Raw genomic sequence first — 14752 nt, 5'->3', positions numbered from 1 at the left:
TGTACATTGTTTTACATACATTTAAAAAATGTCTGACTTTTTCTTTGAAAATCTCTAGCACCCAATTTAGCAAGTGGCTTTTGTGTCAGGGATGTGCCTTTTGCCATTCCTGAACAAATTTGGACAGATTTTCATAAGTTAAATCCATTGTGAAAAATCGCAGTTTGCTCAGTTTCAGTAGATTTTAGCAGCTACATCCTCTGAAGATTCAGTCCACTAACTCTGCAGTTGTAGCTTCAGACTGCATTGGGTAATGCTGTACTCACAACATGCACACACACCCATCCCCAAAGCAGTGCATAGGAGGAAGTTGCCTGATTTGAATGCAGAGGGAACAAAAGTTCAGTGTGATTGGGACAGGTAGCCTGAAGAGAGGAGGACAGAAACTAGGACTGAAGAGGGAGAGGGAAATTGAAAGTGGGAGTTGGAGTGGTAAGGGAGAATGGAACTGGAGATCAGTGTAGTTGGGGGGAAAAAATTATATAAGGAACTAGCATGTATATGGGGCAGAAGTGGAACTGTTTGGACAAGGAGACTGGGGCAATGATTGGAGGTGATGGGCAGACTGGGAATGGCTAAGTAAGGAAGATGGGAGTGGGATTAGGAGCAGGGAAGAGACAGAACTGGGACACAGAAGGGGTGGAAAGGAGCCTGTGACCATTAGAAAACACTCCCCTCCAGAGTCAGAAATGGAACCCAAAATTGCTTTCATCAGCTGTCAGCAAACATCTTGGAAACCCATTGGCTGAGTGTCCAGTCCCCATCTAGCACTGGTCCACAGAAAAGATGAGACCCTACTACTGCTAATCAGTTACTGTGTTAGCTCAACTGGCAGAGGTTGGTGTGGTAGATGTAAAGGTTCCAACACTACTGATAACCTGTGTGGATGTTAATATCATGCCACATGATGGAATTTTGATTTTTAAAAACCTAGGAACCTACATACACAAACTACATTAACCTTGCAGCGTCAAACACTCAAGTTAGGAAATGCCAGAATTAAGGTTTCTTATGCAATATCAGTTCATTCCCCTTGTGTGCATGCATTGAGAGTCTTTAATTAATGATCACAGTCTGTTTTTTCCACAGGAATCCCTGCCTCCTATCAGTGCACAGGTTAGACATCCTCTGGCACTGAGTCAGAGTTGTGTAGTGAAGGAGGCTGTTGCCTATAGGACCCCACCCCACCTATAGGACCATTTGTTGCAGAAGCCGGAAAGCATGCACTGAAGGAGGCAGTGGATGGCAGAAAGAGAGGGAGGTAAGGCAGTTGAATGCTGCTCTGGAGAATTGAATTGTCCCATTCCTCTGATGCTAGGCAAGTCATTTAAACCAAAAGCTTCTCAGGTGTACCCAGTTTGAGACACCTAGGTGCAAGGATATCAGTCTGCATGGAAATCCCCTTCTCACCTCCACCTCCTTTCTCCGCCGGGGCACTCATTTAAAGGATAGTACAGATGGGCTCCACTGCAGTTGTTGCTACACATTAGTGTCCTCTAACTTTGAGCAGTACCTTAGGCTTTACTTCCAACATCTCATTCAAGGCCAACCACAGCGACGTGGGACAACTGAATGAGCATGTACTATATAATCTGCCAAGGAGGAGCAAAATCCTGATCCTTACGCAGAGCTGGTGAGGCAATGGAACTATTGTATTGCTCCATGAATACTTGTCTCTCTGATGGCGTTATAGATCATGATCAACCACAGATTTTTTCCATCAAGACCACAGGCAAGAGCTGCCTTACCTAAGGTCTTCTGCAGGTAGACCTCCGCCACGTTTTCCAACACTAAATGTCATCAGTTCTTAAGGTGGTGGAACATGGTTGCAACTTCCTGGGAATACCCTCCTTGCCCTTTGGGTCTCTTCTACATCTTCCCCTTAACTCCACTGATCCACAAAGCCCTGCTCAAACTGAAACGAGAAAGCAGTGACCATTTTCATAGCTCCGATGTGGCTGAGCCAACCAGGGGTCCACAGACTGGCTATGATTTTCAAAGGGGTCCGCACCTCCATTAAAAATGTAGGGGTCTGCAAATAAATAAAAAAAAAGGTTGAAAACCACTGGCCTAAGAGAAAGGGGATTTAGACTTACTCCAGAGATCAGATCAAACCTGCCTGATATACACATGGGCTGTAGAATATACCGGTAATCTGATTCTGCTGAATTTCAGCTTTCAAAAAACAAAATTTTTTTTTATCCCTAACAGTGGCAAAGATAATGCTGAATACATGAACAAAATGTAACTGACCAGAGGCTTCTCTTCCAAGTTAACAACAATGAAATAGTGGGTTGTGTCGACACCCCTGCTCCCCCATTAGGGTGCTGATTCTGAAACATGGCACTTTTTACAAACATTATTTATTTAATCTTAGCAGACAGGAGGTAGGACTAAAGCCCAGGGGAGCTAACTGGAGTTACAGCAGAGATAGAGGGGACAAGAGACAAAAAGGGAGGGGAAATGGGGGGGGGGGAAAGAAGAGAATTAATCCCACGGTTAAGCATTTTTTCAAGATTAACGCTGAATGCAACAGTTAAGAGGGTGAACAAATAACTGAAAAATGAAGTTACAATATTAAGATCATACTCTACCCTTGATCTTTGGACAAGTCTATTAACATCAACTATATATTACTGGTAGTATAGCCTAGACCATAAAATAGATTTGTCATCTCCACTTCTTGAACAATGGCCAAGAAATTCCCTTATTCTTACACTAGTGAAGTAGTATACAGTAACTTTGGACCTTTTGTAATAAGGACTTCTGAAGTATTTGCTATTTAAAAGAGCAATTTGCTCTGAGAGGCTCTGACTACTGCTCTTATAGAAGAGGAAATAAAATTAAAATCCGCTACTATGAACAAATAGGTTGTCTGCATATTGTAGCTGTGTTGGTCCCTGGATAAGGGACAGACAAGGTAGGTCAGGAAATTATTAGACAAACTTCTGCTGGTTAAAAGTACAAGCTTTTAAGCAACACTGAGCTGAAGAAGAGCTTGGTGTAGCTTGAAAGCTTGTACCTTCCACCAGCAGAAGTTGGTCCAGTAAAAGATATTATTGCACCTATCTTGTCTCAAACAAATAGGTTGACATGCAAAATACATATACAAAAATCTCATGTTTACATCACACACCTAGTTTTTGACTTCACCTTTAGTTACAAATTCTGTTACTACTGAAAACTACTATGATATATTCGAGTATCAGCTCCTGTGATGGTTGTGGAGCACACACAATTTTACATCTTAAAAATGTAAGTAATATACAAGATTTGAATGTAGCACTAGTTTAGGAGATATTAAGTTCTCCTATTTCAGTCTGAGTACCTCAAAACACAGCTCTTGCTATTCTAGGTTATTGCCAAGTATTTGGCCTAACCAGAATGGATACTTCAAAAGACTTCCTATGATCAGTAACCAAAAAACTCCACATGATTTATTATGTAATAGCTGCTGATCCAGACCATTCTAGTATCATGGAGTGGGCTATTTTCCAGCAGTCCCAGACTCCCTTCTCTCATTTAGAAGTTTGCATTTTCCCTACATAGCTCACTTTTGAGAAAAATCAAACCAATCACTAACTGAAAAAGCATGAGGTACTAGGATTGCTGAGATCAGCAACTCAGGCCAGAACCAATACTGCTTGTAGTCTTTTGCTCGGCGTGGAGGAAAAAAAAAAAAATCACTTAATGGAATTAAAATGAGCACGTAAGTACTTTCCCCTCTATGCCTGATACAAAATTTCAGGCATAATTTCCAAACATATTGGAGGCTTTAAAACATAAGTATGCCTTCTGTGGAGGGGGAGTGAAAAGGGCAGCTCCTTTTATCTTCCCAGGTATAGAGAGAAATAAGAGCTTCTACCCCCACAGCCAGGGAGGAAGAAGAGCCCTCTCGCTCTCTCCCTCATACACCCACACATACTTACTAAATAAATAAATAAATAAATAAATCCACAACAAGAGAAAGAACTAATTCAAGACTCAACAGAAAGACATCTGGATCAAGGCCTAGCTACTGTGAACATTTCCTCTACATGAATAGATATCAGGGTTTCAGCCCCCACTAAAAACATTGTATAATGGCTGATCTTGAATAACATCACATGGTAGCATATTTAGAATCACTCAGGAACTTAAAATCTTAGTTTCCAACAGCTGGTTTTTAAACCATATATTGCTCAGGAAGAACCACAGTACAAGCTGTATTACACCTCCAAGAGTGGAAGTTCTGCAAGGATGAGGTATTTGTTTTGAAGTCGCAGAAGGAGGAAACAGTTTCTTGCTTCTTAAAAATCCAGTCCACTTCACCAGTCTGAGCTATATTTCAGCAAACGCTTTTCACACATATACAAAGTAGCAAATTAGCTTTCTCTGACATTTTTCAGGGTGGTGGTGATTTCAAACCGCTTTGTTCACCACAATGAAGAAACCTGCAATGATACACAAATGGCTCCATATTCTATGGTGGCATATTAATGGCTTGACTTGATTCCTGCAAATCCTGGCTTTAGGCCAATTGTCCTTGATGCATAGCCCTGCTTGTCAGCCACATTGATTTGTTGGTTCAGTTCTTCCAGCCTCTTAATCAGTAACTCTAGACGCACGTGGACCCCCACAAGTTGTTCTTTCAGCTAGAAAAAAAAATAAATTAAAAATTAAGGGTAGGTAAAGAACAGTTATATACCCTACAGTAACTGTGGTTCTTTGAGATGTGTTGTCCAGATTCCACTGTTGGTGCACCAGCGCCAAAGATCAAATTATTTTGAACAGCAGTGTTTTTTGTAGCTGTGCCTGCACCCTGAGTGCCCTCTTGCCTCTTCAGCAGAGGGCATAAAGGGGAGAGCTGCCTCAACCACCCTTCACTAATAAGAATCCTATAACAGGACTCTGAATTAGCAGGGAAGGAGGGCCAGGCATGGAATCTGCTGTGTTACTGTAAGGTAAATAATAGGGCTGTCGATTAATCGCAGTTAACTCATTAAAATTAACTCAAAAAAAATTAATCGCAGTTTTAATCGCACTGTTAAACAATAGAATACCAATGAAATTTATTAAATATTTTTGGATATTTTTCTACATTTTCAAATTATTGATTTCAATTACAACACAGTATACAAAGTAGACAGGTCCTCACTCATGAATTGGAGAGTGCTTGGAGCTGTCGGATATCTGTCATAGTTTGGAATCTCTGCTGAGGGAGGTATGCTCCCACAAGTGTGAAATCTAATCACTTCCATGATGAACTCTATCCTTTGAGTTGGTGCAACTGTGGATTTATCTCTGACCTTGAGGCCCAGCGAGACGAAGATTTAAAAGACACATGAAAATAGCTGATCACTTGCTATGGGGATTTCCCTCAAATGAGCCAGTTTAAGTAGGGGTATGCCTGGATTCTTTGCCTTCTCAGATGAGCTGCCACCATGGTTAAGAACTTTAAAGACTCATGGAGCGGTGGAAAGGCCAAAGGGTAGGACCCTGTATTGCTAATGAGATGCTCCTATGAATCTCAGCTACTTTCTGTGAGTTTAATAAATCTAAGTGTGAAAATAGGCATCCTGAAGTCGAGAACTACAGACCACTGGATCCAAAGAGGGTATTATAGAATCTAGGGCAAGCATGTGGAACATGAAATGATGGATGAAAGCATTAAAACATCAAAGACAGAGAAATAGAGACCCATCCTCTTCTTTACTTCCTAAGCCCAATGGGAATAAAAGCTCTTGCCACAGAAATCTGGGGGCATTTCCTCCACTGCTCCCAGACATATGCGAGACTTGTTGAAGCAGGAGGTAGACTCCCACATGGGAAGGGTTCCTGAAGAGAGACTAGGAGGATTAGGAGGACATTGGAGCAGTTTAAAATTGGAAGTGATACCCATTGATGATTATCTGAGGACTAATCAGTCTGAGGTTATCCTAGCCTAGGCTTCTTGGAAGTAAGGCAGTTGCCAGGCAGGGGTGAAAAAAGAAGGATCTGAAGGTGGTCCAGACAGCCCCTTGACAGTTTCAGAGTAGCAGCCGTGTTATTTGAGCAGTGGAAAATACAGTAGGGAGATTTTATATACACAGAGAACATGAAACAATGGGTGTTACCATACACACTGTAACGAGAGTGATCAGGTAAGGTGAGCTATTACCAGCAGGAGAGAAAAAAAACCTTTTGTAGTGATAATCAAGGTGGGCCATTGCCAGCAGTTGACAAGAATGTGTGAGGAACAGTAGGGGGGAAAAAGAAACATTGGGAAATAGTTTTACTTTGTGTAATGACACATCCACTCCCAGTCTTTATTCAAGCTTAAGTTAATGGTGTCCAGTTTGCAAATTAATTCCAATTCAGCAGTCTCTCGTTGGAGTCTGTTTTTGAAGTTTTTTTGTTGTAATATTGCCACTTTTAGGTCTGTAATTGAGTGACCAGAGAGATTGAAGTGTTCTCCGACTGGTTTTTGAATGTTATAATTCTTGACGTCTGATTTGTGTCCATTTATTCTTTTATGTAGAGAATGGCCGGTTTGGCGAATGTACATGGCAGAGGGGCATTGCTGGCACATGATGGCATATATCACATTGGTAGATGTGCAGGTGAACAAGCCTCTGATAGTGTGGCTGATGTGATTAGACCCTATGATGGTGTCCCCTGAATAGATATGTGGACACAGTTGGCAATGGGCTTTGCTGCAAGGATAGGTTCCTGGGTTAGTGGTTCTGTTGAGTGGTGTGTGGTTACTGGTGAGTATTTGCTTCAGGTTGAGGGGCTGTCTGTAAGCAAGGACTGGCCTGTCTCCCAAGATCGGTGAGAGTGATGGGTCGTCCTTGTTGCCAGTTTGATTCCTGTGGGATGCCCTAGATTGTGAGGCAGCTGAGGAAGAGGCAGCGGTTTACCTCAGGTGAAGTCTCTGCCTCTTTCTTTGGGTGCTGAAAATCTGAGAATAATATTGTGATAGACAAATGACCATAGAACAGCTGATGCTTCTGTTGCTCTCTCTTTGGTGCTGTATGTTCTAGTCCCCAGGATTGCAGGGTCACTCACAAGTCTTTCTGGGTGGGAAGTGCTCATCTGTGCCACTGTTAAACAGCTAGTTTCCCTCAAATGGGAGGTCCTTAATGGTAACTTAGACTTCTCTCAGGATCCCAGATGCTTGCAGCCAAGAGGACCTTCTTACTGTGACACCAATGGGCATGGTTCTTTCTGCCATATCAGATATATTTAGTGCTGCTTGAAGTACCAGGCTGCCTATAAGCTGACCTTCTGCCACTAGAGATTTTGAATTCTCTTAGGTCTCCTTCAAGAATTTATTGAGAAAGTTGGAAAGCTGATCTCAAATCAAAGAATCATATTTTGAGTAGCACCTGGTAATTTGCTGTTCTCATCTGGAGGCTCAACAAGTAGACTCTTCTACCAGAGATCTAGTTTTGTGAGGTCCTTCTCTCAAGGGATGGATTTCAGCTGGCCTTGATGTTTAGATTTACTTAAAATGCCTATATCATCAGAGAGCCTGAAGTAGGATGCTGATAATATTCAAATCCCGTGGCTGATACCTCCAATAAAACTGATAGGAGGGTACTAGGTAAGTGGAACTGAGCCACGTGTATGCCAAATTATCTTGGCTGGATCAAGCAGTCCATCACTTATTTTAACCCATCTCCTTGAAGATGAAGTCTGCAGGATATCACAGTATCCAGCATCTCCACCATTCATCTCATCAGGTCTTGGAAGACTTGATCTTCTCAACCATTCATCTCTCATCTCCACCATTCATCTCATCAGGTCTTGGAAGACTTTTAGCTAATCCAATGAGGCAACAGAGGATTAACTGCTTCATATGGAGGAGCACAAGGATACGGCATGAGGTGGTTGTGCAGGAGCGTGGTGGTCTCCTTATATTCTTCCTCAACTTTCATGAATTGTGGCTAGGACAGTACTTGTGCAGGTTGGAGTTGTTTCTTTGGTGACAGAGCTCTGGCATTGTAGACTGCGAAGGATTCTGACTTCCTAGAATATGGTTTCCCAGCTGAGGGGGACAAGTATGGCCAAACCTGGTAGAGCAGTGGGACGGAGGGCACATGGGTGGATACCAATGGAGTGCTCTCTGCAGGACCCCAATGACTTCTTGACACCCTTCAGAGATTAATCCCTAGACTCCCAGCCCAATTCCCACTGTGCTACTCACAGGGGGTGGAAGGGGATGCTCAGGAGAGGAGGCCTGATGTGTTCTATTGAGAAAGACAAAAAGGAGTGAACCTTTGGGTGAGAAGTTGAGGGTTTGGTGATCACCTTTCCAAGTCTCTCTATAAAAGGTGATTCCACAGCACCAAGAGACCTTGTTTTAGGCCCAGCACTGAAGTTGTACTGGTGCCAAGGTGCTCAGACATTTGGTGTGGTGGTTTCAGACAGTACTGAAGAGGCCAGTGCTGCATACAGGGCACGTGGTGCTCACAGGTCCTTATGCTGAAAAGGAATCATCAGTCTGATTTCAGTATGGAGGTACTGAAGCAGGACTCTGATTTCAAGCTCTTCACAGAAATAGTCTTAGGAAAGGATCTCTGTCTTCTGCTTGGAAAGGGGGTGGTACCTGCGCTGATCCCAGGAGCGGCTCTCCTTGAAGCCCCTTTTTGGAAGTAGATGTGAATGTGGTGGACAAACAGAACTTAAAAGGTGGCTCAGGAGCTGAGAGTGGTGCCTTGGCTCACTGGGGCTCTGGAGGCATATGACTGACCTAATTGGTGAAGTTATGCCAGGGGTCTGCCGATCCAGTGAGGCTTGCATAAGCTTTTCTAGGAGAAAGAGCTTAAGCCTTTCCTCCCTTGTCTGCTGAAGCACATTTAGAAAAGGAGTGGAACACAGAGCAGCACTCTGAGACGTATCCCCCTCCTAGGCAAATTAGACAACTAGAATATCCATTAATAATGGGCATTGCTGCATCACAAGATGGACATGTTTTCAACCCTGGTGATTTGATGTCAGGCATTTTAAGGTATTATATGGGGGTATATTTTTTTAATAAAACCAGTGGGTAAAAGTAACCTACAGAATAAATAGTAACTATAGAAATGCGAAAGCTAAAGTCGCAAAGGATGCAGACACTAAAGGGGCTCCGTCTTGCAGCCACAGTTGGTAAGAAGGAACTGAGTGATGGCTGAGGCTTCTCCACCGTTTATGTCCCCAACTACAGAGGGCAATAAGACATCCAGGATATAGGTGCAGTCATAAAGGATTCTTTTTAATAACAGTGTCTGATCTCACCCAAGTGGACACCCCAAGTGGAATCTGTGTGGACAATTATTTGAAGGAGAACCTGAGATACCATCAGGTTACAACTGTAAACAGAGTCCTGCACATGTCATTATTTTATGAATGGCAAAGAGTCCATACAGAGTTCAATCCTATGATCATTCTAGCAACATCCCTTGTAAGCAAACCTTTCAAAAACATTGTTTGCACTTCTGATCAAATGCTACCATTATTTGAGCAAAACATTGATTGATTTCAATGGAAGTTTTGCTTGAACAAGGACCGCAACAATTGACTCTTTAAAGTGTTTAATGTGACCGTGGAAAACAGAATGTTCCCTATTCAGGTCACAGAGGGTACATCTACACAGCTAGGGCCAACCGACTCTGGCTCCTGAGGCTGTTTCGCTGCTGTGTAGACTTCCAGGCTCAGGCTGCAGCCTGAGCTCTGGGACTCTCCCACCTCACATGGTCCTAGAGCTCAGACTCCAGCCCAAGCCTGGGAGTCCACACAGCAATGAAACAGCCCTGCAGTTCAAGCCCAAGTTGACTGGCCTGGGCCAGCTGCAGGGGTATCTAGTTGATATGTAGATGTACCCAGAAAGGCCTGATGATGACTTGCAGGAGGAGAGAAGCCTTAAGAAAACACATCCGGCCCAATTTCATATTCAGACCAGAAAACAAAGACAAAAACAAAGGCAGAAGTGGTTTACAACTTAGGAGAAATAAATTTTGAAGAAAAAGGGATATTCAAACTAATTTAGGCCTAAAATATACAGGATTTAAATAAAAGACAGTAGAACCAAATTTTAGGGTAGCAGCATTTTTCTACATTTAGCACAGCCCAAATGTTGCAATATAGGAGAACATAGACGTCAATTAGATAAGACTTTGACTAATTGTTGTCCATCCTAAGTTTGATGCAGAAGGTAAATGTCAGTGGTGAAGAATGAAATTTGTTTTTCTTCAGTTTAACAACAGGATGTTGACACAGACAAGAACTATAGGTTAAATTAAACCTGCTTGTGTTCTTTTAATCCCCTTTAAAGATAAGTTTCTGTCCTGTGCTGGAAGAACATGCACATCCATTTGTGTATGGGATTTTTAAGAATGACTGTTCTAATAGGTTAGTGTATTTGGGGTGGTGCTGAAAACTTCATTTGTATGAAATTTGCATTCCCCCCCATTTTAATACACACAAAATCACAAAGAAACTTTACTTTTCCCAGGTGTTCCTTTAGGCTCAATGCAGGAAAGTTCATCTCAGAGGCCTCTATTATGGCTTTAGTTTTTAAGAGATAACTGAAAAACAAAAGTCAAAAGAGAGAACAGTAATAAAAACCAGAGAAACATTCATTCTATAAAAAGGTACTTATGCAGAAATTAATCCAGGTGCCAAACTGTGACCAAAAATAGTCAATGTAATAATTAAATATTAAAATAGAACAAAGTTTTCATTTTCCTCAATTGTTTAATCTCTCTTTCACCAACTACAATTTATAGCTGCCACAGATAGACCCTCAGTCTAAAAAGATCACTTTTGCTTGACAACCAGCATGCTATTATAACAATCTATTAGTAAGTTTGACTCAATTCTAGTTAAGTGATATACAATTGTGATATATTTCTGTATTGTTAGGAACAAAACTTAGTGTTTATGACTAGGCTGGCTAGAAATGGTCTTCAAGCAATACAGACGTATTAGCTTAGATGTATTAATTTGGAAAGTTGCACTCTCTCTACTTCTATTACCCTTGCAATAGAAAGCAAGGGCCAAATAATTTCTCCAAGTTAAGAATTTACATAGATGTTGCAGGTGGAGTGCACAACGGTGGCTACATTCTAGCGGTGGTATAAGGTAGAGTAATATAATGTACATTAATCAATACATTATAAAACTTAGCCAGTATCATTCTAAACAAAAAGGATTGTAATGTTACTAGAATGTTTGTAGACGACAAGTTTAATGTGCCTTCTTATAAGCTTCTCAGCACTACATTAAAAAAATGTAGAGTAGACTGGTAGCTGAGGATTTTGCTATTTATGGACAAAGTAAGGACTTCCACAGGAAGCATTTTTGTTACTAGAATTCACACAGCTTTTGATTGACCTGCATTTATTACCAGAAAGAGAAACTATGAACAAGCAGTTCAGGGTTAGCTTTGATATTATCAGTTCTCAGTGGCAGAAGAAAATATCACCAACCTGCATTTCCCATTCTTGTTTTATACAAATCAAAATATATTCCTTATATTGGTACTCCCTCCCTTCCCATGAAGGGCTCTACTCTGGACCTAATTTCTAAGTCGTCACTCTCCATCATATTGGTGTGTACTAACCAGAGGATGCTGTTCTTGAAAAGACAAAAGAGGCCTCGCAGATGAACCAGGGCAGCAAAGGCAGAATACAGGCTGAAGCCCACCATTAATCCACACGAACGACAGTACAATGCATAGTAAGCGCTGAAAAGAGAGAGGAAAGTTTTCAGTAGAGCAGAGGTTTCCAAACTGTAGTCCAAACACTGCTTACTGGTGCCATCAGGCCATAACAATACATGTATTATTACTTCTCCATATAAGCAAGCACTATAATAGGAGTCCCATAACCTCTGTGACAAAGTGGTGGGGCAGATGGTCCACAAGATCGCCTTTAATACAAAGACTGTTACCCACTCAAAAGTTTGGAAAACCCCAGAAGCTAAGGTTAAAATATGAAAACTGAAATCTAACTTAAAAGGTCAGTTCAGGACACTCTGCTGCTATTGAAACACATTATTTCATTTAAAGAGAAAATAATTTCAGACAGACTTAAAAATGAAAACAAAAAATAGAAAGATGCACAGAGGAAACTGAGGTAGGTGTAACCATAACATCATCAACTCATTAGCTATACAACCATTAAGTTTTCCTTTTTGTCTTGTCCCTCCTACCTCATTAGAGAAGAAAAGCTAAAAATGGCCACAAGAGTGGTAACAGGTAAGAATTACAACCTGTGCAAGATGCCTGTGAAAAATTCACTTCCTCATGGGGAGTAGAAAGCAAGTGCTATCACCTTTTGCAGAATACAAACTTTGCTTTAAAAAAAGTTTCTAACACTTATAATTGTGACAAACCTTCCAAATATGAATCAAGCACAATACAGACACAGGGCTGCCTCCTCAAATCTGCAGACAGCTCAAGCTGCTTCAGCTACTCAACTTTGAAAGTTGATTCAAACTCAGTTTCTTATTTTCTTCTGTGAAGTCTAATAAAAACACTGTAAACCATGCTTGACAAAGATACTCTCCTCTAGCCACTTCCCTTTCTGCAGAGTTTTGATTAACTCATTATTTCCCTCCCATTAGATTCACCCCATAATAGGTAAAGAAAAAACATTATCCTATCTAGGTGAACCAGCTTCTACTGATCGTTTAATTCACTACCAGCAAAACTTGTTCACTTTCACTATTAAAGAATATAAAAAGACTTTCCATCTTAACAGGTATATAAGCCTTTATTTTTGATAGAGATTGCTTCCTTTTTTGATCCCCCCTCACCTCAAGGGTAAAGAAGGCAAAAACTTAGCCTATATTCCCCCCCCCCCCCAAAAAAAACCCACTATCTATTTACAAAGGCTTTCTCAGTTGAAAAAGCAGTGGACAGGTCCAAAACCAAACTAGATTATTTGTCAATTCTATGAGACACCTCTAAGAGGGAGCTGGAGGGATTTTAGAAACTTATTTTCTTCTGGCACAGAGACATTTCTAAAATTCAGAAGCAACACATTAATGCCTTTCTGCTCTGCTTGGTGACCATCTCAAATTGAGAACTAATACCAAAAGCAAAAAGCAACATCTGAGGTACCTACCATCCTAGAAGGGCTCCTTCAATACCGACCATTAAAGAATCGTCCAAAACAACATCATTTGTGACTTCTGAGAAGATAAACCCATAGTCAGTCATACACCACTGATCATTCACCAATACTTTTATACGTTCCCCGACACTAAGGTTCTTAACTTTCTATCTTTAGGCTTGGAAAGATTTATTTTTGTTCTATATTTATTTTAATGGGAAAAAAACATTTTAATCCTAGTAGATTTTTTTAAATGTTTGCGTGGACTTAAATGTTTGCATTAATAGAAAATTTAAATCCTCCAATGCTGTTATTCAGACTATGTGACTGAATCCCAGATTCAAATATGTTTTGTAATGTTTAATTTGTGTAAGCATAATAGAATACGGACTTTTTGCTGGAGCCACCCACTAGCGCAAAAACGGGTGTATTTAAAGACTCATGCAATTCCACTTTGCTCTAGTGAGAGTATCCTGTATTGGAGCACAAGGAAAAGGGAAGGGACAGCTCACAGCTGGCAGACAGATCTGAGTGGGAATGAAACTAACAGGCGCTGGGCGGGGGCAACGTGAGGGGAAGGGAGCAGCTTTACTGTCACTTATGTCCCGACTGAGTTTTTAGAGGACTGCTGTTTCACTTGCAAGCTGAGTAGAGCTGAGAGGGAGTTACTGTTTTTATGTCACTTCAGAGCAGAACTGAAACTGATGCCACGTTTTATGAAGTCTCCCAACATTTCGTGCTTTCCGAGCACGCATTAGGGCCATTTGGTGTTCCAGAGAAAACAAGGAGCTACCAGACCCGCTCACTCGGGCGGGGATAGCCCACTGGTTACGCTGCTCTCCATGGAGAGGATGCTAGGCCCGCCCTTAGATCACTGAGGACCGCAGCAGCCGCATCCCTCTCTGGAGGGGCACGTCAGAGCCAGCGCCAGGTAGCCCTGCCCAGCCCAGCCCACGGGGCTCCCACAGGCACTCAGGCCAAGGGAGCGCTAGTGAATCCAGGCCCAGAGTCTGGCTCTCCGGGGACTCACTGAAGCAGACGAGGACCCGCAGGCAACGGTCCTCCTGGGCGCAGAGGTGCAGCGAGTCGCCCAGCACCGCGCGGCAGCCCCTGCAGTGGAACAGGGCGCACTCCTCCAGCCGGAGCCCTCGGCGCAGCAGCGTCCCGCCGCCGGGGCTGTTCGGCTCCCGCTGGGGCTCCCCGCCGCGCGGCATGCCCGCGTCCTCCCGCGGTGGGCGGCCCCAGCTCTGCAGAGCAGGGCCCGGTCGCTCGAAGGTGATGGCGCCGTCAACCTGAGGTTCCTGGAACAGGCGCTGGATGCACCTCCGCACTGCCATCTTCTTCTTCTTCTTCTTCTCCCGCGGTGCCCGACCTCCCGCTCCCGCCCGGATTCGAACCCAACGCCCGCCCCCTTCCTGTTCCAATTGGAGGACTACCTATAGCTCTGCGCTCCGATTGGACGGAATACAAGCAATCACTTGACCAGGTCCTCGCCACAAAGAAATGACTTCCTCCGGCCATTGGATGATGGGGGATACCAATCATTCTACTTCCCAATCAGATAGCGATAATTTGGGCTAGGGCGGGTCTTTAAATTGATAGACTGTGTACATGGGCCTATCGTGTTTAAACAAAACAAACGGCATTCCCCAGGATGCCATTGGCTATCGGTGTGTCTCACCGTTCCT

The 14752-nt window shown here is 42.6% G+C and overlaps 1 protein-coding gene across 2 annotated transcripts; it reads right to left on the bottom strand.

Moving 5' to 3' along the window:
* Window positions 1-31: 31 nt before the first annotated feature.
* Window positions 32-14747, bottom strand: OIP5 (Opa interacting protein 5). Of its 2 annotated transcripts, none has more exons than XM_084632601.1 (5): window positions 14357-14747; window positions 13077-13143; window positions 11570-11692; window positions 10451-10532; window positions 32-4634 (listed from the first exon to the last, which is right to left on the bottom strand). In XM_084632601.1, the coding sequence occupies exons 1-5, from the start codon at window positions 14607-14609 to the stop codon at window positions 4476-4478; spliced, it is 684 nt and encodes a 227-aa protein (XP_084488727.1). In that variant the 5' UTR covers window positions 14610-14747; the 3' UTR covers window positions 32-4475. The 2 variants fall into 2 exon arrangements, with proteins under 2 accessions (XP_084488727.1, XP_084488726.1); XM_084632600.1 differs by having other exon boundaries at window positions 2355-4634; window positions 14095-14470.
* Between the last annotated feature and the right edge of the window lie 5 nt (window positions 14748-14752).

This window comes from Lepidochelys olivacea (assembly GCF_965140295.1).
Source record: "Lepidochelys olivacea isolate rLepOli2 genome assembly, chromosome: 6".
Taxonomy (NCBI): domain Eukaryota; kingdom Metazoa; phylum Chordata; order Testudines; family Cheloniidae; genus Lepidochelys; species Lepidochelys olivacea.
This window is presented reverse-complemented; position numbering and strand designations above follow the sequence as displayed.